The sequence below is a fragment of the Cyphomyrmex costatus genome, unplaced genomic scaffold, assembly GCF_001594065.2.
Source record: "Cyphomyrmex costatus isolate MS0001 unplaced genomic scaffold, Ccosl1.0 scaffold10, whole genome shotgun sequence".
Taxonomy (NCBI): Eukaryota; Metazoa; Arthropoda; class Insecta; order Hymenoptera; family Formicidae; genus Cyphomyrmex; species Cyphomyrmex costatus.
This window is the reverse complement of record NW_017274954.1, coordinates 1,379,391-1,405,126: the sequence shown is the minus strand read 5'-3', so window position 1 is coordinate 1,405,126 and position 25,736 is coordinate 1,379,391. Positions and strand designations below refer to the sequence as shown.

Sequence of the window (25,736 nt, the reverse complement as noted above, 5' to 3'; positions counted from 1 at the left end):
GAGTCGCGTCTGTTCATCGTCTGTTCTTCTTCTCACTCTTCGTTTGAATCCTTTTACTTTTCTTTTCTTCTGTCTTTTTTCTTTTTTTCTTACTATCTCTTTAAAAATACATTGCTATGTATTTCCAGTGAACTGTGGCGGAAATTGCAAGTGTTGTAATATTGATAGATTCAATGAGTATGTTGATGATAGGTGCTCGCATGATATTCTCGAATTATTTATATAAATTTTACTGTATATATTAAAACGTGATATTTCTACATTTGCATTTTAATAGTTTTTAAATATTTGCATTTTGTAAAATTCGGCTAAATCTTACTAATTTGCAAATTAGTTATCAGTAATAGATTTATAATAATTACGCCAGATATTTTAGTATGTGTTAAATAAATAAACAGCATTAATTAATATTTTGAAATTCGAAATGGAATTAAAAATGTTTTAAACCAAGTAGCAGAACAATTGAAATAGACAATACCACTACAGTAAATTAAATTATTTCAAGTTTGCAACAGTGATGTCTATTGATAAAATCTGTTGTTAAAGTTAACAGTTTGAAAAATGTAAACTTGTTATAAATACACCTTGATTTTCTTTCTGGTAAAAGAAATTAATTGTTTTGATTAAATTTTATCTGTAAATGAAACGTGACTACACATTCAATACCAAGTAGCTATATATTATCTGTAAAAGTTGAATAGAGTCAAGAGAGAATTTTTCATTGGTGAAACATGAGAGCCAATTTTTTTTGTGGGGTTAAAGGTAATTAAAAACGTGAATGTGTGTAAATTCTTTTGCGTCTAAAAGATCAATAATTTGTACCCGACGAAAATTGCGGTGCGCGCTTGCGCTAACAAACGCGTTTCACCAATTTCTGCGATATTTATTCGTATTTCAGTGATCTTGCAATCCCAAAATGTCAATTCCCTCTTGCACTCATGATATTCCTGTCATGGCCATCAATCGAACTTGTTCCTGACCGATAATTACGTTATGTCTCGTAATTTGATTGAGATAATCATCTCGTAAAAAATACGTCTTCATCTAAAAACGAAGCAGCGTTAAATCACGATTATTGTATACCTCGGAAAAATATTACGTTCATTAAAATACTATATACAACTACTACGTTTTACGTTAAATATTCCGTAGAAGTCGGCGCAATCTCATGTTAATGTTTGCCTCGCAATTTTATAATTTTTTTTGCAATGTGACGTTGAATTTACATGAAAATTTGCGAACGTCAGTTTGCTTTTGTAGTTCTGTAATTTTGCAACTCTTTAACTTTATAACAATGTTTGCTCTTTCTCAGACTTTCTATGATGACCGAATAAGATAGAAGACGCAACTAGTGTGTTGCAGAAAGCGTCTTTCTCGTTCACTGACTTATCCTATGCTTTATTTTCGAGCGGTCGAGAGATAAATCGTCTAACTTTTCTTTTCTTCCTTCTCTTATGTTTTTTTCGTGTGTGTGTGTGAAACTAGATACATGTCCGTCAACTCTACCGTATCTGACCGTTAACCTCCATTTTCTGGCAACAGCTTAGTATGTGAAATGCAACGTTGCTAATTTACTGTTATATTTCAAAGAATATATCTCGCGACTTTCAAATCGATTTCAATTTATTACCAAATGCTAGGAAAACAACGTTGAAGAACAAAGCTGCGGCAGTGTTGGGAGCACATAAAAATTTCACTCCCTGTGAATAGATGATTGTTTTAAAAAAACTTATTAAAATATCGTTTAATTATTAAAAATGTTTTTCTTCGTTATATGTTTTTATTTCTCATTTACCCCTTCGTATTTTTTCTGCTTCTTATAAAAAAATTAATATTTATTAATTATGGATAGAATATACGTTCTTTTTATCTATGCGTTAAATTCTAAAAAATGTATAATTTTAAAAGATGCTTATTTATTAACTATTATTGAATTATTTCTGTTTCATTTAACAAAATAATAATATATTGTTGTTTTAAATGTAAAATACACATGTAGAATCATACAACGGGTCAGTAATAAAGAAGAAAAGAGAGAATAGAATTCGCTGAAAATGGTTGCAAAATACGTGTTCCATATATAAACTGATGCGAATTAAAGATATTTTATATTCGTCGGGGTACAATTAAAGTTATCTCTTTTTGTTTTAAGTACAACCTTTCTCATACCATACACGTCGCAATGCGGTAATAACATATCTCAATTTATCTGATGAAAATCAATTTGAAGTTCTTTTAACCGATATTCGAACAAAATATACTTTTTACATTTTAATATATGTACATACTGCTCGTATTACGCTGGTGCTTAAAATAGGGAGGAAAATGAATCAGAATTATTGAATGTAGTAAAGACAATAGATTAGATATTCTGTATATAAAATGTGTATGAGAATAATTGTTAAAGTAGTAAGAAATATTTTAAGATTTTTATAAGAATGTATTTAATATAACTGAATTATTAACTTATTTATTTGACTATTATGAGGTATCTTATAACTTGATGGACATCTATAAATGATTTAAAAGTTGAAGTATGTAAGTGGCCACGAAATGCAAAGAGCGCGTATATATTTTTCTTAGAATAAATCTAAATTAAGTACAAATAAACTTAAGTATAATTAAGTGTCAATAAATACAATACGAGTACATCTTTAATATTAAATAAATAGAAATTTACAAAATAACTATTTTAGAAACAGAATCTGTATTTATTTTTAGAGGATTTAAATTTCAGGATTACATTATTATCACGTTTTCATAATTAACAAAAAGCAGTGAAATCCCATAAAAAACCTTTTTTTAAAAAAAGAAAAAACATACGCCAAGTGCATATAAAAGATACTGAACTTCTTGATCAAAAACAGATATGAGATAAATATAATTGACCAAGTGTATTCTTCATTACGCCAGTCACATAAGACAGACCGAAAGTGACTATAATTGTCAACTGGATTATAGTGAAGAAAAAACTTGGCGTGCCCGGGTCGCATTAAAACGCAATATTCTAGAACCTTGGTTCTATCGCAATATTCTGCAGTATACACAATATATGCGAAAACAATTCAACAAAGAAAAGATGTTAATAATTGCTTACTGAACATATTATAATACTTAGTTGTGAATATATTTTCATGTCCCACAAATTATATCACTATATAGTGAATGATGATACTAATTATATCACTATATTATACGTGTATATTATACGTATATATTATACGTATATATCTGTATACATATGTCTGTTATTTTTATATTTTAATTTATAATGCAAATACTATGTTGAAATAATGTTTTCACTGAATACTGTTTACAATTAATGCGACCCGGGCACGCCAAGTTTTTTCTTCACTATAATCCAGTTGACAATTATAGTCACTTTCGGTCTGTCTTATGTGACTGGCGTAATGAAGAATACACTTGGTCAATTATATTTATCTCATATCTGTTTTTGATCAAGAAGTTCAGTATCTTTTATATGCACTTGGCGTATGTTTTTTCTTTTTTTAAAAAAAGGTTTTTTATGGGATCTTATAACTTGAATGGCATTTTTGTATTATATATGGAATATAAAAAAGGAAGAAGAAGAGAGAGAGATCTTTATATATATTTTCTTATAGAGAGAGAAAGAGAGAGAGCATACAAATTTTTTCTTTTTGCTGTTATGTACATACAGTATATTTTTTTACACAGATAAAAGAACTGAATCTACGCGTACCTGTAATAATTTTTATAATCTAATTTTACAATTAGTTTTACTTTAATTGCAATTTAACTCTTCCAATTTTTAAATAATTATATAAGTTTTACAGATTTATACGATATGATTTATTTGTAGTATTTACTGTTCCTTGCTCTATGCTTTCTCCGCCCATGGTGGTAGAAACGTCCGTTATTTATGACACTCATCGGTAGCTGTGGAACTGCATCTCCAGAGCAGCGAGAATTGTTCAACCGAAAAAAATTGGTTAGGACAACGACACTTGAACGATTCTCTGACGTCACGGACGATATTTTGTTAGAAGGCTAAAATCAATCAGCAGTGCTCTTGATAAGCTCGTAGACATATTTAGAGCCATAAGATTACGTTGGCTTTCTCTCGTGTCAATTACGAAAACATTTCCTTGCTCTAATAATTTCTCGCTCTCGCGCAAAACATATTTATTTATGGCTCTAATTGTTTTTTTCGTATTTATTTTGACTAAGAAGAAAATAGAAAGAGACAATGAATCGTGATATAGTTTTCCTTTTTTATTGTTCTTCTTTATAATTGGAAAGAATAGAATATAAAAAGAGTATTTAGTAGCTTACGTTAATAATGTTGTAATATTGTTATACATTATTAATATCATTACTACATTACTATATTATAACTATAATATTATTATATTATTACTATATTATAATAATATAATACATGGCAGGGTCATAAATAAAATCAAAATTAATTTAATTATTTATTAAAAAATTTAATAGAAATTAAGAGAGATAATTTTTATTATTTATTAAAAAAGGATATAACATGGTTTATTTAATATACAATATATCAAATTTTTTTTGGAAATTATAGATTATGATTTTAAAGAAATATTTTTTATAACGCTATTATATTATATTTATATGTGTATTATATCTATACCGTTTTCTTCGCGTTTTAAGATGTTGAATCTGCTATAAAAATTTTTTTTTTTTGAAAGTTATATTCGAAATCTTTATTTTTAATTTTTTATTCTTTCATTGCAGATGTGCCAAGTGAGCAATCCGTTTTCGTGATGCTGAATGGTGAAGAAAGCGAGCTTAAATTCTTAAACATCATTAATCTTAAAGTAAGAAGAGAGAAATATCGTTCTTTTATTTATATTATATAATGCTATAAAACGCAATATTAAATAAATTTTTGTTTATTCTGTTTTTCTGAAATATAATCGTATATAGAATTTTAATTTATTAAATAAATTTGATTTGTGCAGGCCGAATTGGAAAAGATGCCATTGCCAGACGCCTTTGTCGTAATGTATTCAGTAATCGACAAGGCGTCCTTTCAAAGGGCTGAAGAATATCTCGCTCGACTTCACGATCAAGATCTTCTTCGTGGTAGACCGGCTATTCTGGTCGGGAACAAGGTCGATTTGGTTCGTTCCAGAGTGGTTTCGCCCCAGGGTAAGAGGCGGAACATCTTTCTTTTTTACTCATACATTTTTTTTCATGGGTAGACGGTTTTGTGACACTTTATAAAACTGAACGTTCAGTTAACATGATATGATATATCAGGCAAATTCTATAATAAAGATAATGCGCGTGTATGTATCGCATATGATGTTTATTTCGGATAATTAATTTTTTACAAATGAAAAATTTACATGAATGTATCATTATAAAACATTATTTTATAGATATTATATTATTATTAAATACTATTATATGTATATTTATATTATTATTATTGAAAGTAAAAAATTCTAAACTGAAGAAACATATATTTATAAAACTTCATTTTTTGACTCTATTTAAAAAAAAAAGAACGAAGAAATTTTTTAAGCCCTTTATTATCTATTAAAGACATATTAATAGAGAAGACTTAAACAATAATAATTTAAAAACTTCTCTATTTTAATTGTAATTCTTTATCTCGAATTTTCGGACTGTATATTGCAGATGGGAAATGCTTGGCATGTACTTATCGTGCGAAGTTCATCGAAGTGTCGGTGGGCATCAATCACAATGTCGACGAGCTTCTCGTTGGCATACTCAACCAGATCCGTTTAAAGGTGGTCCAGAGTAACCAGGAAAATCGAAACAGCGGTGGCAGTGAGGGTAGTGCTCATTGGTACAAATCTAGAGGCGTCGTGCGCGCCAGTATGAAAGCCAGACAGATGCTGACCTGGCTTTTCGGCAAAGAAGATAGCAAATTTAAAAATTGCGAGAACCTCCACGTACTTTAAGTCACTGCGATAGAAAAAGATTGCAATCGAGCTGCTCGACTACTGTTTTATTAGTCACGTAAGTATGACACGACTTGAGAAATTTCTTTCTCGACGGGAACTTTATTAAAATTCCAGAATTGGAGGAATTTCCGTCGGGAAAGGATCGTGAAAATGTAGTGAATGTACTGAACGAATGTATCTTCGAGTCAACAATATGTAGCTTAATGTTTAGAATTGAACGTCAAGTCTTCGCTACTGATAATGTTTGTGAGAGTATTTTGTAATTCTAAAACGGGTGAGTTGGTCCGTGGACCAATGGATACTATTAGCATCGGGTTAACAAAGTGCCAATTAGTGGAAATTAACGCGCACTGAGTTTGGGGAGAAAATCCTTCGATTCCACGCTCGTTTAACTATAGAATTACTTCCTGAGAAATGTGAGTGATTAACCCTTTCAGTCCCAGATGTGACTGAAAGCTGCTTTTCAGTAGTTTTTTCGACACAAACTTCGTCCTTTTTGTTTTGAAAGATTAAGTACTGCTATTAAATTACATTCAAGTCTTTATTCAAGCAATGCTGGGTATTTAGACTTTTTCGTGTCAAAATTTGTATGCAGTCTTATTTTAACAATAATTTGAAATTAACATTCTGACTTTTGTTACATTTATCGTTGCTTATTTTATCTGATAGCATATTTTTTGTAAATATTCTATTTATTAAAGAGGAAGTAAAGTGGGCATTTATATATCGCGTATTACAGCTTTATGTAATTACAAATAATGCTGAATCTGATGGCCCATAATAGCGCAATAAAAAGTTCAAATCAATTCGTGTGACGATAGGAAAAGAATTTAAACCGGACCATGGTGCGAATTAGTCGCCTTAAGTTTACGACTTTACTGTACGATGAGATTATTAATCTTTTTATTTAGTATATGTATATAAAAAACTTACATATATGATATAAGCGTGTACTTGCGTAAGCATGTTCTATACAAATATACCCAACGTGTATGTACATCCCTTAATCTCTCCGTTGACGAATGTCGATTTTACCACATAACGGCGTTACATCGTTGCGTAAACAAAATATACCGCCACTATTCTCGCGTCGCTAAATTCGCTTGCATCGCTAGTGTCATTAATTTCTCGCGTTCCAATGGGCTCTCCGAAGTCTGTTATTGTGCATATAAAGCCAACTTAATGCAATACGCTAATGTTACTTGACATTAAATTGTACATAAAAGTCATAAGGTTACTTTAATAACATGTTTATTACAGCTAGAAAAGTATAGTGTAAAGCTGCCTATATATGTTGCTAAAATATTTCCTACGCTTATATTGAGCGGATCTATGTCGCGCCCGTGCGTGCATAATTTTTGTTATCTATATTTCAAAGTAGATAATTACATCGATGCGTATTTCAATTCCAGATACGTTAAAAGTTATTATGCGATCGCGCATCAAGTAACTTTTAATTAGCGCTTTGAGGTCTGACTCCGTAACTTCGTTAATCGGATGTTCTATCAATTACTTTGCAATCTGTTATTTTATACGATTTTATGTGTGATATTGATATAGTACATACATAGTGCGGCATTTTGTGTGCAGTATTCTGCCGCAATGGAAATGAAATCTATCATGTTGCGTGTTTTCCTTATGAACGCCGCGAGAGAATGGGTATAGCGGTGTATGTACTCGAAACTATAGTCTTCTAAAGAGAGATATCCTTTTCGAATCTTTAAGGGGAATGTCTATAAAAAGCTGTCTATTTTCTGCGATCTCTATGCCTGCGTATCCGAATTATATGAATGTAGCGTAAAATCTGTGAGTGCATAAAACTGTATATCTATATGACGGGAACAATGCTTGAATGATGTGTAACTTTGCCCATCTCGTGTGAATATTTCTTTGTCCCTAAACTATATATATGAGAAATTAACGTTTCGGATTACAGTAATAAATTACGGTCTTCCTTTCTCTCGTTATATGAATATATTTTGAAAGATATTATGATTCTTGATGATTCAAATAAAACTAAAGGAGTTTCTTCCGGTATTGTTCGTTGTTACCATCGTCGTGCAATTAATTCGATCGTAGCGTCAGATAAGAGTTGTGACGAACGTAATGTGTAAATTTTGAGTTTAAAGATTTATCCCGAAATGTTTCTCAATCGAGGAACTAAAGATTTTTACCAAGTGCCTTTGCGTATTTTTGTAATTTAAGCTAACTCAGTGTAAGCCCCATGAGTATCGCACTGTATAATCTATTATTATACATATATTACTGATATATTTATTTGTTGTTAATTCATCATGTTTCCTGCGAAATCGCTGCGTTGTGTGCTCTCGGTGGCGTAACTTTTCTTCCAAAAAATATGTGTGAATTATCAGATTTTTATCTGAAAATTACATAATTAAAATATTAATGTGATAACTAAGGTACTTCTATCTAATTAGAGATATATTTAAAGTTATGTCACCGACGAATCTCCTTGTTCATTGTGCCATTAGCATTTCCCTAAAGCTATGAATGTAACTTAGTTATTAAAGTGTCATTGTGTCTGCTCGTTGTAATACGTGACGTGACAATACTGCCAGTCCTTTTGGTTAATAAAATGCTGAGAAAAATTTCTGCTTTAATCCTACATTATCATATAAGCAGTTTTTTGTTTGTTTTATTACTTATACATAGAAGTTTTCACTTAATGCATGTGAACATATCATACTATTTACTTACCTCTTTAATAATACATGCGTTTTTGTTCTACAAATTAATTTAAATTTATATACAATATAGATTTAAAGTTTAGACTCTATAGTACATAAAAAATTAAATACTATTACTTAATACTGTTTATTGTTACATGGTAATAATAGAATTTCGAAATTTTGCGACTTAAAATATTATAAGGAATTTCTGAAAAGATTAAGTAATAAGAGATTAATTAAGTAAATTAATTAAGTTGTTCGTAAATTTTTATTTTAAGCAATAGTTTTTGGAATTTGAGGTTTTAAATATGCGGTTAAGTATAAATTATAGCCACCTCCTTATGTGTTGTGCAATAATATTAGTGAATACGTAACTTCGGCTCACAGACGAAGTGTCTATCTAAAATGTCTGTAATTGACACATTTAAATCTTTAAGACTTCAAAAACTATTGCTTAAAAAAAGAAAAATTTACAAATAATTTTTTTATTTATCTTTGCAAGAACTTTCTCGATCGCTATAATATTTTGTATATATTTACTTATTATATAATTTTATCAATTCAAACTTTCAATTTTTGCAATAAGTTAGCATAAGCTTTATTATAAATTATATAAAATTACCAATCTGTAAATCCAGTAATATGCAATTGCTTTTATTGCTCCAATAATTGTTATTAATACTGCTTCCTTAACACGTGTAGGAATTACCGCGTATCATCGCTTATCGATCGCCTGGCATGCGTTTTTTTCTTCGAATTGTATTTGCTTCTTTTTCAAGCTAATATCTATCGTAAATCATTAGTATGTAGACACTTGGTTAACAAATACTCGTTCCAGACGCATGCGCTTTGTGCATCGATTATTTTACTTGGTGCCAGATATTGTAAACCTCTGGCCATGGCAGATTGCCACGCAACCAAGGAAAACAAGTACTCAGTTCTTGTAACCTCGGTTACACGTGTACTTGACAGTATCGAGACACAGGATGCTACCTGAAGAGATTTAAAGAATCGGCGATGCAAAATATATAGGATCGGCCGTTGATTTTTACGCTCCAGTTTTATATACAAAAATATTAACGCAAATAAAAAATGTGAAGTTAAATATTCCTACTGTCATTGTTGATAACTTATACCAGGTAGTTTACATTTATATACAAATTAAAATAATACGCGTATAATATAGAATAGTTACACGTGCCTACGGATTCTCATTATGACTATCAAATACGAATTTTCCATTTGTTCATGATATGCTAACGCATGAAAACACATTGTCTTTAATTGCGATATGTTTAATTTTGCTAATTGACGTGATGGACAGTTGACAATAGGATTCTGAAGAAATTAAACTCGAGTATTGAAACTGTTTCACTGTTAATTAGTGTGGTTATTAATTGTTATTATTGTTCTTTAATTAAGGATGTAATTAACTAATGAAGTATTTCACCATGTTATTAATTACGTTTTTGCATTTATGCATTAAGCATATCATACTGTCTATAATGTGTCATTTGTATTAAAATTAAAATATTAACACAACGAGACATGTAACATATGTGTGTTGTCTAATATTTTTTAACTTTTAGATTAAATGTAACAAATAAAAAAATATTAGATTTTTTGGATGTCTTTACCAATGTTGAGAAAACGTATTATTGTGATACAATCATGGCATCTGGAAAACCAACCATGGCATCGGCAAAGCCAACTACATGCAAAGAAGCTATACGACGATGGGAGGAGGAGAATCAACAAAATGCTGCTACAGCGACAGAAGTAATCTTGAGCTTTCAATGGCCGCCAATAGAAAAGATGGACAACGCGCTGGCAACTTTGGCAAATTGTGAAAAACTCTCCTTTTCGACAAATATGATTGAAAAGATTGCAGGTAAATTCCGCGTAAAATTTAATATATTATAAAATTGCGAAAATATTCTAAGTAGTGTCAAAATTCTGTAATGACTTATGGAATGTTATACGAAATTACACGACACAACACGACGATTTCGTTATTGAAATATAATTATTGTCCTTGCTTCTAATAAGCAATTACATATAGTCTTAATTAATTTTAAAAAATAATGTATATTTCTTCTTACGAATTTTGGAACCATTTTTGCAAAAAATATATTTTTGAACTATTTTCTGAAGAATTCTTGAACTACTTTTCCTCAACAAAAGTAAAAACTGAAATGTAAGTCAAATGTAAAGGAAAAGAGTGACTGAAGTGTAACTAAACCTTCTAGTAGGCGAAACTGAGATAACAAAATATAAAAGATACGTTTAGAATATTAATATTTATATTCGACTTACCTTCCGATTTTTATTTTTGCCAAGGGTTTTTTTTATCTTACCGTTATTTTGAATAGTTTAATCAACGATTATTCACGATTTAATCAATTTATGCAAATCACGATTTTAGATGCCGCATCAGAAATGATGCATATTCGGACTCGTGGCACCATCGGATGCATAATGCATGCATATCCAACAAGCGTGTGACCGCTTCATAACGCGACACATCACGATGTAAATATGATTATGATTTATGAATTTCATGTCATTACGAATGGAACGTATAAGAACACGCGTAAATGTTTTCAATTATAGTTATTAATTTGTTTGTGATGATAATCAGTGTTGTTTATTACATGTCGTGTAATTTTGTAATTTCGCGACAATTATTCGATTCGTATTACTTAAAATATTTTGTCGTAATATATTAAATTCACCTTACGTTTTTTGTTACGTAATATGCTTTTTTATTAATAATTATTACGGTATAACATGCGTGATGTTAAATATTGACAATAAATGTAGTATTTTAGCATGTAGTAAAATTATATGATAGAGAAATATTGTGTAGAGCATACAAAAAATTAATTTAAAAAAAATGTTTTTGTAGGTATTGGAGCTCTAAAAAATTTAAAGATCTTATCATTAGGTCGCAATTTAATCAAAGGATTTGCTGGTCTTGAACCTTTAGGCGACACTCTCGAGGAACTTTGGATTTCCTATAATTGCATTGAGAAGATGAAGGGCATCCAAGCAATGAGAAATCTTCATGTACTTTACATGTCTAATAACTTAGTGCGAGAATGGAATGAATTTGCAAGACTACAAGAGCTTGTAAATCTTCGAGATCTAGTTTTTGTCGGCAATCCGTTGTATGAAAATCTGGAGGTATTTATCATATCAATGTATTCGTTAATAAATATTGTATAAGAAATAATATTTTTACAATTTTTTTGTTTTTATATATAAAAAAGAAAAATTTGTACTTTAAAGGATTAATATTATGCACACTGGGAAAATATTTATATATAATAATAAAATAACTAATACGATTAAATGTATTTTATGTTATATAATAAGTTTAAATATGTATATTAAAATATTATTAAAGATATTATTAAAAATTTTCTAAATGTACAAAATTTAAAGTATTTCATTATTTCCATATTGTGCAGGTAGAACAATGGAGACTTGAAGTTGCAAGACGTTTATCAAATCTGGAGAAACTTGATGGTGAACCTATAATACGTACAGAAGAAAATCCAATTCAACTAGTCAAAACTGACAGTCTGTCGCACGATTTACTTGATCAAGAACCTATCTGATATTTTGTCTGAAATACTTAATTTTCTTACATATTTAGCTTAATATATTTTATAACAAAATTTATAGAATTTAATTGTCTAGTAAATTTAAATTATTTCTGCAAAATAAAGATAAAATCTCTCTAATTAAGTAGAGATTTCGAATTAGATTAATAGTATAATAATAATTTGAAAAATTCTTTAATCTTCGAGATGTAGTAATTTTAAATTATAAGAGATAAGAATATTTTTGAATGTTCAGCTTATTAAATTTGTAAAATAAAGTAAATACTATTATTTGTACATTAAAACAAAAAAATAAGAAGATAATGTAATCTATCCGTTTGTATGAAATTTAGCTATATATACGAGTAACAAGTACACATAATGAATGGTATTAACTGTAGGATAAAATATTTTTAATAAAGTAATAAACACTTTGACTATATATTACATCTAATTGTAAGTATTATATACCTATACCGTAAAAATTTCTTAATAATATGGACGTAAATTTGTTGTCAATCAAAGAAAATTATTAATTACTCAAACAAACATTTATATTAATTTATTTGTCTCACAATACAAGATAGATCTTACATACCTTTTAGGTGATTGAAAAAAGTTGGAAAAGCAAATAGTGAAGTTTTGTTGGACTTAATGCACGAAATATATTGAGAATCAAACACATGAATCTCGATCTTCATAATTGTTTTCTTTTTTTCCGGTTCCTTTTTATTATACAAGACATGCAAAATATTAAGGTGTATTACGCGGAACGTTATTTGTATATTTTCTTTTGTAATTACATAACAAAGTAATATGTGCATTTTAAAAATTGACATAGGTGCGTTTGGCTGACAATGAATTCTTTCTCCGCCATCTTTTCTTATGTTATATTTTCTTTTGTAATTACATAACAAAGTAATATGTGCATTTTAAAAATTGACATAGGTGCGCTTGGCTGACAATGAATTCTTTCTCCGCCATCTTTCCTTATTTTTTGCACGTTTAATTTAGTTGCATTCCAATTTCTTTATATCAATAATTAACAACGAATATAAAACAAAATGCAACAATTCTCATATTGACGTATTATCTGCTTACGTATTTTAAATTATTTATATAAATTACTGGAACACAACACATTATTAAATTTTCTTAACATATACTTCGATAAAGAGTGAGTGTATTATTCTTATTACAATGCTATTTCGCTCTCTAAAAAATTAAAATTTGAATCATGGAACAAGTAAAACAAGATCACTATAAAAAATTGATATTAATTTCGTTTTCAATTTTGTGATTAATTTTTTATTTAATTATTAGTGTTTTAACATATACTTTAAACGTTAATCACGAAGAATTCGTCAACGTCGCATCGGAAAGTTAGAAAAGCTACATATAATCGCATATTCTGTACTAGCAAAATAAATTTAATAGAAAAATCTAGTACTGAGAGCGATGCACACAGAGGACGCTTTTCAAGCGAAACATACATTCAATTTAATAAATAGTTATGTTTGAAAGTGAAATTGGTATTTGTGATACATTCTTAAATTTTGTTTTTATTCTTCCGATGCTGAAGAAATCACAGAGTAAAACATATATCTTGACAGAAGCTCCGTTTTCGTCGCGTAAGCGGTACAGCGAGAAAAGCTGCGTTGATAATTTAGTTTATAGGAAGATTAGATGGTGAAAAGATAGAAACAGGCTTTAGCCAATGAGGAGTAAGAAAAATATCATATATCAACCTTTGCGGCTTGATTCACGCCGTCGAAGCGACGCTGAAGCGGCGCGGCTGCTCTTCGGGGAGGAAAAAATCTTATTCAAATTATTAGAAATATATTAGAATAATTTGATCTTTTTTAATTTATTTGAAAAATATGGAATTGAAAAAAAATTTTTAAAGATAATTATTAATTAATATTCAACGTATTTTTGATTTTATACATTCATTGACAATATATTTTATTTCCGTTCAACATTTTATTAATGTAATCTTTATATAAGTTAATCATTAATATTATTATTCGTTGTGCTTTGCCTTGTCCGAAGGGAAGAGAAATTTGTACAACTTAAACATTTTATATAATAAATTTTTATAAGAAATAGTAGTTTCAGAGGATATTAAAAAAAAACTTGCATTTTCCTCCCAATTTTGTCGTGAATCAATTCTGCGCAATCGAGGCGGAAGTTTCCATGAACAGTTTCCATGAACTCGATGACTTCCTCTCTTATGAAAGCTGTGAAAATAACTTGATTTAAAGAAAGTCATCATGTATTGTATATATTATTTATGTTTTTATCATGGAAATCCCGATACCTATCTATCCACAGTTGATACTCGACAGACGAAAACCAGATCACGCGACCGCGAGGAAGTCTCGTTTCTTTAGTTTATTCAAAAACATGAACACTCGTGTTTTTTTTTTTTTTTTTTTTTTTAAGGAAAATCCTTAAACTCTCGAAAGCGCACGCGAGATATTTAAATATCTGGGTTTGCCTGTATAAAAAATGTAGAATAAAGAACTGTACGGTCGCTCCGGTGTCGCTTCGAGCTTGACGAGACGGCATTAAAACATTTATCCTTAGCTACGACGTGTTTTACTGTTTCCTGTATGCTGCGTCGTTTTGCTCTACACATCTCTTCTTCGACACAAAAATAGTTCTGATATATTTCTCTCGAGCCTCTTTCACCGCGCCGTTCCTTTTTTCTTTCTTTTTCTCTTTTTACGATCCAACACCGATTACATTCAACACGATTTACACTGAAATAGATCTGACGAATTTTTGGGATGAAGGCTGGTAGAAAGATAGGCAGAAAGGTAGAGTGCGTGAAAGAGAGAGAAAGAGAAAGTGAGAATCGACGACATATCGTAGGGATGGACTTTCTCCTCTTCCTTTTTCTCCTCGATTTTCTTCATTGACTCTTAAGCTTAGTGTATAAGTCTTGATAGCGATTGTAATGCAATCACCATGATTTTCTTCTTCTCTTTCTTTAGCGCTTAAAGCGCTTACGTCGTGGCAAATCGTTGTTTCTGCTTTTTCACAAAGTCAAGGGCCATTTTGTCACCGATTCGAGTTTCCAGTATTTGGAGAATTGGATGATCTAGAACAAAAGACACATATTTAATTTACAAACAAAATAAACATCAAAAAGTGAAAACATAAGCTATAAAGCTTACTTATTTAAACATGAGATTTGTAATTTCAATAAATATTTATTCAATTTCTAGTTATGTAAAATACTTTTAAATAGAATATTTTAAGATAAAAATTTGTGATTTATATTTATTCTCTATAAATAAATAAATAAAAAGAAGTAAATTTAAATTGAATTACAGACTCTTAACAGTTTAAAAAAACATCAAAGTTAAACTGTATGTCACATTATTTTAACTGTCTTCATTACATTGTTACGTGTCAGTATCTAACGTGTCGTTAGATACTGACACTTTTAAAACAAAATTGTTAGACAATTTTCTATAACTTTTATTGAATGATGGAATTGTGTTTTTGTCTACTAACAGAGGTAAGCCCGTTTAACATTTTTATTAACAAGATAAACTATTGTTATCTCGAATTAAAATTTTACATAAAACTTCACAGACATTTTTTCAAAATTCAAAATCTGGTTAACTTCTTCACTCCACCAAAAATATTGGCTTTACCTCTGTTGGTGAAGAATGTTACTGCGTTTCAACAACATCATCATCTCTAAGATTATTTTGTATTGTCGCTGATGATTAAAGGACCGAAACGTTCGACTCCGAATTTTTGAATCTAAATGTAAGATTTATTGTATTTTCCAAGCTCCGTTAACAGCGTATGACTCTGTATAGCCTTTTATACTTGTTTAACTTTAATATTCTCTATTTATATAATTTTCCTTACATTATAAATTCATGTGATCTGTAACTACGAGTACAAATATTCCAAGATAGATTCAGATTTCTAAATTTATAAATTTAATAACGAGTTTATTTTAAAATCTTAAGTAAACTTTAGCAATTTAAGTTAAGAAATAGATATTGTGTGTGCATGTAAATTCTATAATTTATAAAGTTTAATTAATTCACTCACGGCGATTTTTTTGATGCATAAGCGGTAATTCCTGATGCTTGAGGCCATGGAAATTGTCTATGCTGGTGTTTGTGTCGGCGACGCCAGGAATGGTACTGAGTCCTAGAAAAGCTTCGCCTGCGAAATCATTCGCAGTGAGAACGTCATGATCCATTACCGTAAAAAGGACCATCGCGTTGGGGTCACGACATTGCTCCACACTCACCGAACTGGAAGAAAGTATATGCGTAAATATTCATTCAAAGTAAAAATATTTTTTCGATTGTGTGTGTGCTTGATATTTAAACTTAAATAATATTTTATAATATAAATCTGATAGGAATCACAAGACATCATTATATGATAGATCATTACATTAATAGATATTAAGTTACATGATAAAGTGAATCAATTAAACTTCTTAAATATGTATGTATTACTTTTGATGTGCGTGAATATTATTCTGTTACAGAATTAAATATTGTAATGGCGTGACAAATATAATAAACTTACAATTCAAAACACTCATCAAACATGGGATTTAAAGTTTTCTTTTTGACGTTAGTCTGCTGCTCGGCGCAATGCTCGAACATTCGTCGCGGTAATAATTCGATTATCACGAAAGGATCGCTGAATCCATTTGGATCTAATGGTATGACATCTCTGGCATTTATTACCTCGATGCAAAGAGAATCATGATTCAAATAAGCTCGTATCGTTAGAACTCCATATTCGTAACTGGTTGTGTTAAGTTGGTCCTAAAAATTAATATAAAAATATATTAAACATAATATTATAATTAGTTACATTTACAAAAACACACAATACATTTAGTAATTAAATACTGTACTGCATTGTGTACAAAAGATTATATAAATTTTATGCAATATCTCTTTTGTTATGCAACATAATATTTACATAATAAAATATATTTTTAAAAATAAGAATATTTTAAATAAATTTGTGCATATGATATTGCTATTTGTGTTTTTTCTAATATAAAGCAATTGAAAATAAAAAAAGTATAAAATAAAAATAATAATTTGAATATCGCATATTATATACCAGAAGACGTTGCTGATAATAACGATCAATTAAGAAAGTCGTGTCCATTTTGTGATACTGAAGGCGTTCTTCAGCGTTCATGAAACTCTGACGACGTAATACTTCTAAAGGCAAGCCCTTATCGTCAGCGTTGAAAAATCTCACTAATAAATCAAGTGCCTCATGTAATCTCTCGTAAAACATCACTGGTTTATCCTGCAAGTAATAATATTTCTTTGTTATAACGTCGTTTGTGTAGTTTAAATTATTTATAAATATATAGATTTACAAATGTGTCCTAATACATTATAATCAACTTACAAATATTGTCAAAATAATTTTATTATGTAATATAAAGATTATAAAGGGTAATTATTTTATGATCAGAGAGAAGATCAATATTCATATAATTATGATAAGGGAGCAATTACCTCGGCATTTCCATCCATTTGACTGCCTAATTCAATAAGGACTACCTCCCAAATGTCTTGCAGAACGCGATTGAAATTTGCGACTAACAGAGCCGAGTTAAGTGTTACCAGATGAACATCCAGATATTCCACAAGAGGTGCAATCGCTTCTGTAGTCGGTAAACTGTCAGGAGACCAAGCCAAGTGAAACATTGCCTTTTTCAGAGGTGGTCTCATCTATATAAAACAAATAAAACAAGATTATTTGAGTTGTGGCAAACAAATGTATTAGCTATTTTAAACTTTCCATTATAGATACTCATTTTTCAATCGCGTTTAATACACTACAACATGACTAGTTTGACTACAGAAAAATTGTTATGTAGTTTACAGTTTTTTAGTATGCGTTTGTTAATATAATCTCCGATAGTTACAGCGATATTATCACGACATGTAATTACGTTTGCAAACTAATAAAAGCGCCAGTGGTGTTTTAAAACTGGGATGTAAATTACTCTGCAATGACTTAGTGACCTTTTGAAAAGAGCAGTGAGATACTCATCTAGAGATTGCGATAATGAAGAAATTATGCATAGAATATATATTACGTACTTGTAATTTATAAAACGAGGGAAATTAAGTTGCATTAGTTAAGAAATCCAATTTAAAACTTAAGCAAGCAATCTTGTAATTTCTTTTTTCTTTTATATCAATATTTGATCTCAAAGTACCTTTGCTCCAATTCTCGAAATTATTTGATTTATAAAGAGTAACATTTGCCCAGGAGTTTGCTCCAGCGGTGTTATCATAGTGTTTCGCCATTGCATTCGAACAGATTCGCCTGCTTGAGTCTCCAAAGCCGTTAGAATCTGTTCCACGCGAAGTTCCTCGCCCAGGTCCAATAACCATCTTCTCACGTACTCGAGACCATTAATAGCAACGCACATCTGAAAATAGCATAAATTATTAATTAATTGTCGAACATCAAATCAAAAATAATTATCATATCCCCTTAAATTTTATTCGCGCGATGAACTTTTTTATAAGTTTTGCTCTTAAAAATGGAAAGAAAGTATCCAAACTCTACGATGAACTTATCAATTTAATAATATATTATATATTTCTTAAATAATGAAATGTATACAATAATTATTTTAAAATTTATTAATATTATTGCAATACGATCACAATAAAACATTTTTAAATATGATTTAATTAAATGCTTATTCGTAATAGCTTTGATTATTTTCTTGTTTATAATATCTTGTATATCTTATGCATTGAGACATTTATAATGTCAAGCACTGAAAACTTACCTTTTTCATACATATGTTATATAATTGCTTCACATAATATAAGTTAGTTATATTTTCAATTCATATATTTATAAATTAGCCTATATAAGCTTTTATACGCTTTTTAGATTGATATTGAGTTAATAGAATTTGCGTTGCATATCGCATCATGCCCCGCTTGTCGTGCAAAGTTGTAATTGCATCTCATATTCTCATAGTTTAGTGAAACTACTTTGCGAAGCAGGAAGTGTACTACTGTTTGTATACTAAAGCGAAGCAATCTCTACCTGAGCGATTACCTCATCTGTGGTCTTATATGGTGTATGCTCTTCATAATATCCACTATCCGCCAGTTTCAGATGTGTTATCTCTGCGTAATAAGCCGCGGAGCTGCATATTGCCTACAGCAAATAGTGTTTTGATATCACAATATTATTGCGGTGGCATTAGTGTATTTTGAAAATAATTATCTATATACTGTATTTTTAGTTATTACATTTTCATGTGAAAAGCACCGTCGAATGTGGAAATCCTTAATTAACATAATATATTTATATAATAAAAAATTATTGTAGATAAAGATTTTAATGTTTTAAATCGTCGCGCGATGCAGAATTTTACAAATTCCACATCGATGATTTAAAGCATTAAAAATTTAATCCACAATAATTTCTTATTAGAGATACAAGCGATATATTCTAAACATTAAAATTGTTAAAAAATAATTATAATATACATATATGTATCTATATAGTATATATACATACTTACATCGATAACTTTTAACACGAAGTTGTAAGATCCAACTAGATCCGGCCATGCTAGTTTCTTCCAGAATTCTTTAATCTATGATTAAAAAAAAATGTAATTATTGATAGTTTTATAACAAAATTTATGACTATTGCAGTTTCGCGATGGACACAAATCAGAAAAATAAAAGAAACTTGAGTACTTGATAAAAACACGCGGTGGCGTCGATTGCCGATGTGCAATGTTTGACGAAATATTCTCCAGTGCAGATTCGATCGAGTTCCGCAGCTCTTCGTACTCTTTGAATTGCTTTGAGTTTCGCCAGATCTAGCCATTTATCGATTGCTGGTCTAAACCACTCGTAATACTTGCAGATCGCCAGAGTCTTATGATCTGATTGTGGTAAATTGTCTTTCATACTAAAACAAATTGTATGTACAACCATAATATGAAATGATATATTTATTCATTCTCTTTCCAGTTATTTTAAAAATATGTAAGTTAAAAATAATATTTCAAAAAATACTATTATATATAATACATATATGCACATATATATTTATACATGTACATACATAATTAATTTTAATAATTTTGTGATACAAATATTATATCAAAAATAATTCAAAATATATTTGTGTTAATGACAAAAAAAATAAGCTAACTGTAAGCCATAAAAATTAAAAACTACTCATATTAAACATCTATTTTAAATAATTTTATTGATATAAAAATTAGCAAGTATAATAGGCATTTACTTTACAAAGTCTTGAAGTGCCAAGTAAAGCTCGAATATTGGTGTTCCTATCTCAGCACCGGGTGGTAGAACATACTCTTCATCTCGGTTTTGACCATGTAACTGCAAACAGGCGGTGGTGACCCTTGCGCCAAGTTCGTTATGCATCTGTGAAAGTGATCGTTTTAATTACGAGCGATCTATTCGATCGTGTAGCCACAGACGCGCAAGCACAGAGAAAATATTACTTTTATTATAATTACTTTACTTAAGCTATTATACTATTGTACAATGCTATTGTACTTTGAGGCTTAATATCTTTAAAGCATTGTGTCAAATTCGCCAATATTTTTAAAATCTATTACAATTCAATTTTTCTTACTAAGAATAGGGTGGGATAAAGCCCTGTCAAAAAGGAAGTTTGGTACATGCCTTCTTTGTGAAATATATGTGTACATTGTTCGCAAAGTAATTCATATACGATCCAACATTTTGTACAAAGTTAGTTACAAAGCAATATATTTATAAAACTTTTATTTTTTATTTTAAATATTTTGTTGTAAATTTATCTTTATATTAATATGTATTTTATATTTTGATATTTGTATTTAACAGGCAATATAAATTTTTCCTACAAATTATCCACATTCTAATGATATATTTTATATAAATTAATATTTTTTACATATTACATATTACATTCATTCGAATAATTTACGAGAAATTACGATATATTTGTTGATAATAATTGTATATCCTTTCTTTTATTGAAAAATATTTAACATGTAATCCATATAAAATGCGTCTAAAATTAAATTTGCTTAAAGTCGATTTTACGCGCTACCACATCGTATACTTCACACGACGCAACAATTTGTTGGATTATATATGCATCGTTTAAACATCACAAGCCCTAGTGAATTTCCATTCTCGGTAAAATTTATATGTAAAGCTTATATTAAAGTTCAATTTCGCGTGTTTGTAGCAAATTATTTATGTGTTGCACGCTGACGTGCGATTCTCTATGTCTTTACTCAAAAGAGATCTCGATTCTCGAGAGAGGTGCCGGATGTCAGTCCCGGCGATAGTAGTTAACAAGGATAAACGAGAATTGTGCTTGTATCAGCAGGTGGTCAGCGTTACAAAACATCTCAAGCATCTTTATGTACACTGTTTAGAGAGAACTCGTTTAAACTATATACTCGCTTATTTATATATACTATGTTCAGGAAGTTTTAAGTATATCCTATATATATCCTATATATAGCTTTGCAATACATTCATACAGAATTTACCCGGCAAAAAATGCACAAGTAAAAGTACGATTTTATTAAAAATTTGTAAGAGTTTATGATTAATTAAATTTGTTTTAATCCAACGTAATCGAATTCTTTTACGACATGAAAAAATGTGATTGAAATCGGATCGATAAGGAATTGCGATTCGAGCTTTCTGTTTGAAATTTTTCGCGATAGATCTGAACAACTGAACAAGTTCAACACTAGTAGTTGCAAAACTTTTGCAAACTGAAGTTTTATGGTATCTACGAAAGAAATTTAATCAGAACTCGTGAGGTGTCGGATGTCGAACTCGAGGATGCGCGAGAGCATTCCTGAAAGTGCAAAAAATGTAAATTACGCGTCCTTTGTATTTTTATTTGTTCTGCAAAAAATAAATTCTTTTAAGAAAAATTTCCATATAACAACTATAATTTATAGAAGGTAGAAGGTAACAAATAACATACTTTTAATTTACATTTAAGATTGCCTATACGAGCATTAAAATTCGTTTTATTTCTTTATGCTCTTTCCGTTTAAACTACTTCTTATAATAATTTAAAAACTAAATCTCATTTATTAAAATATAGCAAAATAATTTCTACAATTAATTATTTTAAGTATATTAAATGTTTTCCGTCTGACATATATATAATTATATTGCTAAATAATATTAACACGTAACGTGCAACAAATTTAAATGATTTGATATGTGAGTCACACACACGCATCGGTTTCTTAAGGTATTTTTGTTTGCGCTTGTTGCAAATTTATTAAATAACATGTATTTCATAATGATTAAAAAGTTACGAAAACGTATTAATATCATATGTCATAATTATGTATCCGCGCACAATAGCACAAACGGAAAGTTCTGCGTGAGTCATCGATAATTCACACGGCATGGAACGCGTGTTAATATAATTAATATTAAAAATGTAATTATTTTTCAAACAGCTTTTAATCTTAAAAAGTATGCTATTTCCCAAAAATATAATTTTGCAATTTATTTTAATTCATTTATTTTTTGCTGAACGGTGAGCAAGTACAAATGTATTTCTCATATGGTATATACAAGGTTATACAAAATAAACGTTTGTCGTATTGAAAATCATATTTCTGACTTCATTCTAAGACGATCTTTTCTTTGCCAAAATTTTGTCTGAAGCTTTATTTTCAAATTATAATAAGAAATAGCAAGTAGAGAAGGTAGCAAGGGTAACTCACTGTTCGACGTAAACGGTACGGGAACCTTCGCTGATCAGACGATCGCTACACACGCGTGTCCATACATATGCAATCATATTTTCTTTCTTTATCTTTGGCAAAGGAAAATTCGTTTTAGAATCAAGTCACAGGGATATGATGTTTTAAAGACAAAGATTTATTTGAATCATCTTATATTTAATAAAACACAAAAGTATAGGATTAAAATATAGGAACTAGTTAATGATAAATTAAACCCAATATAAAACAAATCTAATATCAAATTTCAATTGAGGTATACTGTATACGAATATTCGAACATCACTATAAAAAATAATAACATAATATATTAAAAAATATTTACTATTAACAATCTTATCTTATTTAAAAAATGTTGCATTTGAATACTTTAATCTTTGTAAATGCTAAAATGATTTATTACAAATTCAAACGAATTTCCAAAAGCCCCTACATTAAAAAAAAAAACAATAATTATGCAAATGTGCTTTTTGAAATGGTACATTGTACATCGATTTCAGCTATTTTTATAACTGAGCAGTTATGTGTAACGAGAAATACACCTATACCACGACTAAAAATAAGGGCACAGAGGCAAATGAGTGGTGTATCATTTGCTAAATTGGCGAGCGCATGCAATCAGTACGCGTCAAGTGCAGCTGTGTTTCGCTAACGATTCGGATGGGCGCATGCAATCCGATAGTTTTTATTCACGAGGACTACGCGATATGAGAGTGTTGTGAAGAATATGCACTAACGGTGGGAAATAAAGACAAATGCTAAATAGCACAAGACAGTAGTGTACGTCATAGGTTTTTCTTTAATATTAAGAGAGCTTATCAAACAAACTGACTTTATATAGACTTCATAGAGACAAAGCCAAAGAAATCCAATTACTGTATCATTATAAGGTAATATTAAAATGCGCATTTTTGTCATTAGTATTTTAAAATTAATGAAATAGATTTATGTGAAATAATATTAAAATATCAATATATACAAAATATGCATATATAATATTTACTATTTATAGTATATAAAGTAATAATTGAAATTTTTCTAATTACTTATTTACTTGTTCTAATTAGCACACTATTGCCTGCTTCGTGCATTTTGCGGGTATTTTTTTGTATTTATGTGTGTAGAAGTTGAAAGTGTGTGCTCTCTTCGTGTTGAAAAAATCATATGAAATTTTAAATATACTAGTAATTTAGACTGCTAATTAAAATATAGATTAATCGCCTCAAAACTAATGTATATATAATAGTATATACACATGATAAAATATAGTCAGTAATTACTAAGTTAACAATGTCTATTTCTTTAACTGCATACTCATGCAATCTTGTTTACATTCATTATTTATTTTGCATAAACAGTTATACATACAATACAACTATATAGAAAATATCAATTTCGTAATGCTTCTTGTCATTATTATTAATGTAATAATTAATTTGCATATTTTTTTGATGGGTATGCAGATAAAAATGCGACGATTTTACAGTTTTACATTATGCAGGAAATTCGAAATAACAGAAAGAAAGAAAGAGAAAGAGAAAGAGAATAAGAGAGAAAGAACTATAGATAAGAGTAAAAAAGAGTTAATAGAAGAGAAAGAGAAAGAAAGTTTAATATTTTGTGGTGGCGATAAAAAAAGTACCTCGGAAGTGTTCTCCATGTGTTTCGCCACGTGTTCCGCCAGCTATGGACAAATATCTCGTGTACAGTAAAATCGCGCTGACCTGATGGACATTTATAATTCGTCGTCACGCTTTTTCCCCACCTGGCCCCTTCAGGTCACTGCGACTTGTTTATTTACAGCGTGTCCGATGCAACCTTACCATAATTATATGATTATTTTACAACTTACTTTTATGTGTCTTTAATAGCGCTTATTATTTTGTACTGTACAGTATAACATATACTTTAAACGCCACCCATATCTCCGTAAAGCAATATATCGTAAATTTGGGACACTCTATATATAAACAGTAATATGTATTGTCATCTCATTGCAAGGACGTCGACCGAATATATTTCTAAGTAACTTTGAAATTTTGTCGAATTAAATACAGTAGTTTAAGAAATTCAATTGAATTTCTCTTTAACACATTTTAATCAGTGTAGTTTTGTTTTTAAATTTAAGTGTAGCTTGGAAAAAGATAATCGAAATAATCTCCTCTTCTCATGAGATCATTTTGTACTCTTAGACACGATCGACGTCTCAAATAAAGCGTTTAAGCCAAACATAGCACACCTAGCTTGACGACACAGTGAATAAAAAATAATGATGTGTTATGTAACAGTGTGTCTTTGACGCAATTGTTGCAAAATCACAAGTAAAAAATCTATTTATATAAATATCTTTTATGATTTGTTCATGAAGAACATTTCTGTCACTCGCATTCTTACCAGCTTTTCTAATTGCTTGTAAACTGCTGAGAAATATGGCACACCATTCGTGCTGAAACATAAGATTAATATATCGATGATTAAACAGAGTTTTCGTTACATCAAGGTAATAACCAGGGAATGGAAGTAACTCGTTACTTGTAACGAAGTTACAGTTACAAGTTACTTTTTTGGTAACTTTACTGGTAACTGCGTTACTTTCTTTTTTTGGTAACTGTAACGGTAACGAGTTACATTTTTTGGGTAACGGTAACGAAATTTACAGTTACTTTTGTCGTTA

The 25,736-nt window shown here is 29.6% G+C and overlaps 3 protein-coding genes across 3 annotated transcripts in view; 2 read left to right on the top strand and 1 right to left on the bottom strand.

Annotated features, from left to right (window-relative positions):
* Positions 1 to 5,945, top strand: part of Rgk3 (Rad, Gem/Kir family member 3) — a 34,059-nt gene extending 28,114 nt beyond the window's left edge. The window contains exons 4-6 of the mRNA XM_018552028.1: positions 4,747 to 4,829; positions 4,974 to 5,163; positions 5,659 to 5,945. Coding sequence (XP_018407530.1) covers positions 4,747 to 4,829; positions 4,974 to 5,163; positions 5,659 to 5,945 — 560 coding nt within the window. The remainder of the gene's footprint in view (positions 1 to 4,746; positions 4,830 to 4,973; positions 5,164 to 5,658) is intronic.
* A 4,242-nt stretch (positions 5,946 to 10,187) lies between these two features.
* On the top strand, positions 10,188 to 12,261 carry LOC108783466 (dynein light chain 1, axonemal). The gene is made up of 3 exons (XM_018552036.1): positions 10,188 to 10,529; positions 11,547 to 11,824; positions 12,112 to 12,261. Exons 1-3 carry the CDS (start codon positions 10,310 to 10,312, stop codon positions 12,259 to 12,261), a joined length of 648 nt encoding a protein of 215 aa, XP_018407538.1. The 5' UTR covers positions 10,188 to 10,309.
* A 1,962-nt stretch (positions 12,262 to 14,223) lies between these two features.
* The window catches only part of unc-13-4A (BAI1 associated protein 3), a 44,978-nt gene continuing 33,465 nt past the window's right edge, over positions 14,224 to 25,736 (bottom strand). Inside the window, exons 15-27 of the mRNA XM_018552045.1 lie at positions 25,457 to 25,508; positions 24,705 to 24,746; positions 20,563 to 20,708; positions 20,007 to 20,223; positions 19,826 to 19,900; positions 19,342 to 19,455; positions 18,491 to 18,706; positions 17,781 to 17,996; positions 17,371 to 17,565; positions 16,819 to 17,063; positions 16,327 to 16,535; positions 14,567 to 15,352; positions 14,224 to 14,486 (exon numbers count right to left, since the gene is read on the bottom strand). Coding sequence (XP_018407547.1) covers positions 15,258 to 15,352; positions 16,327 to 16,535; positions 16,819 to 17,063; positions 17,371 to 17,565; positions 17,781 to 17,996; positions 18,491 to 18,706; positions 19,342 to 19,455; positions 19,826 to 19,900; positions 20,007 to 20,223; positions 20,563 to 20,708; positions 24,705 to 24,746; positions 25,457 to 25,508 — 1,822 coding nt within the window. The 3' untranslated portion in view covers positions 14,224 to 14,486; positions 14,567 to 15,257. The remainder of the gene's footprint in view (positions 14,487 to 14,566; positions 15,353 to 16,326; positions 16,536 to 16,818; positions 17,064 to 17,370; positions 17,566 to 17,780; positions 17,997 to 18,490; positions 18,707 to 19,341; positions 19,456 to 19,825; positions 19,901 to 20,006; positions 20,224 to 20,562; positions 20,709 to 24,704; positions 24,747 to 25,456; positions 25,509 to 25,736) is intronic.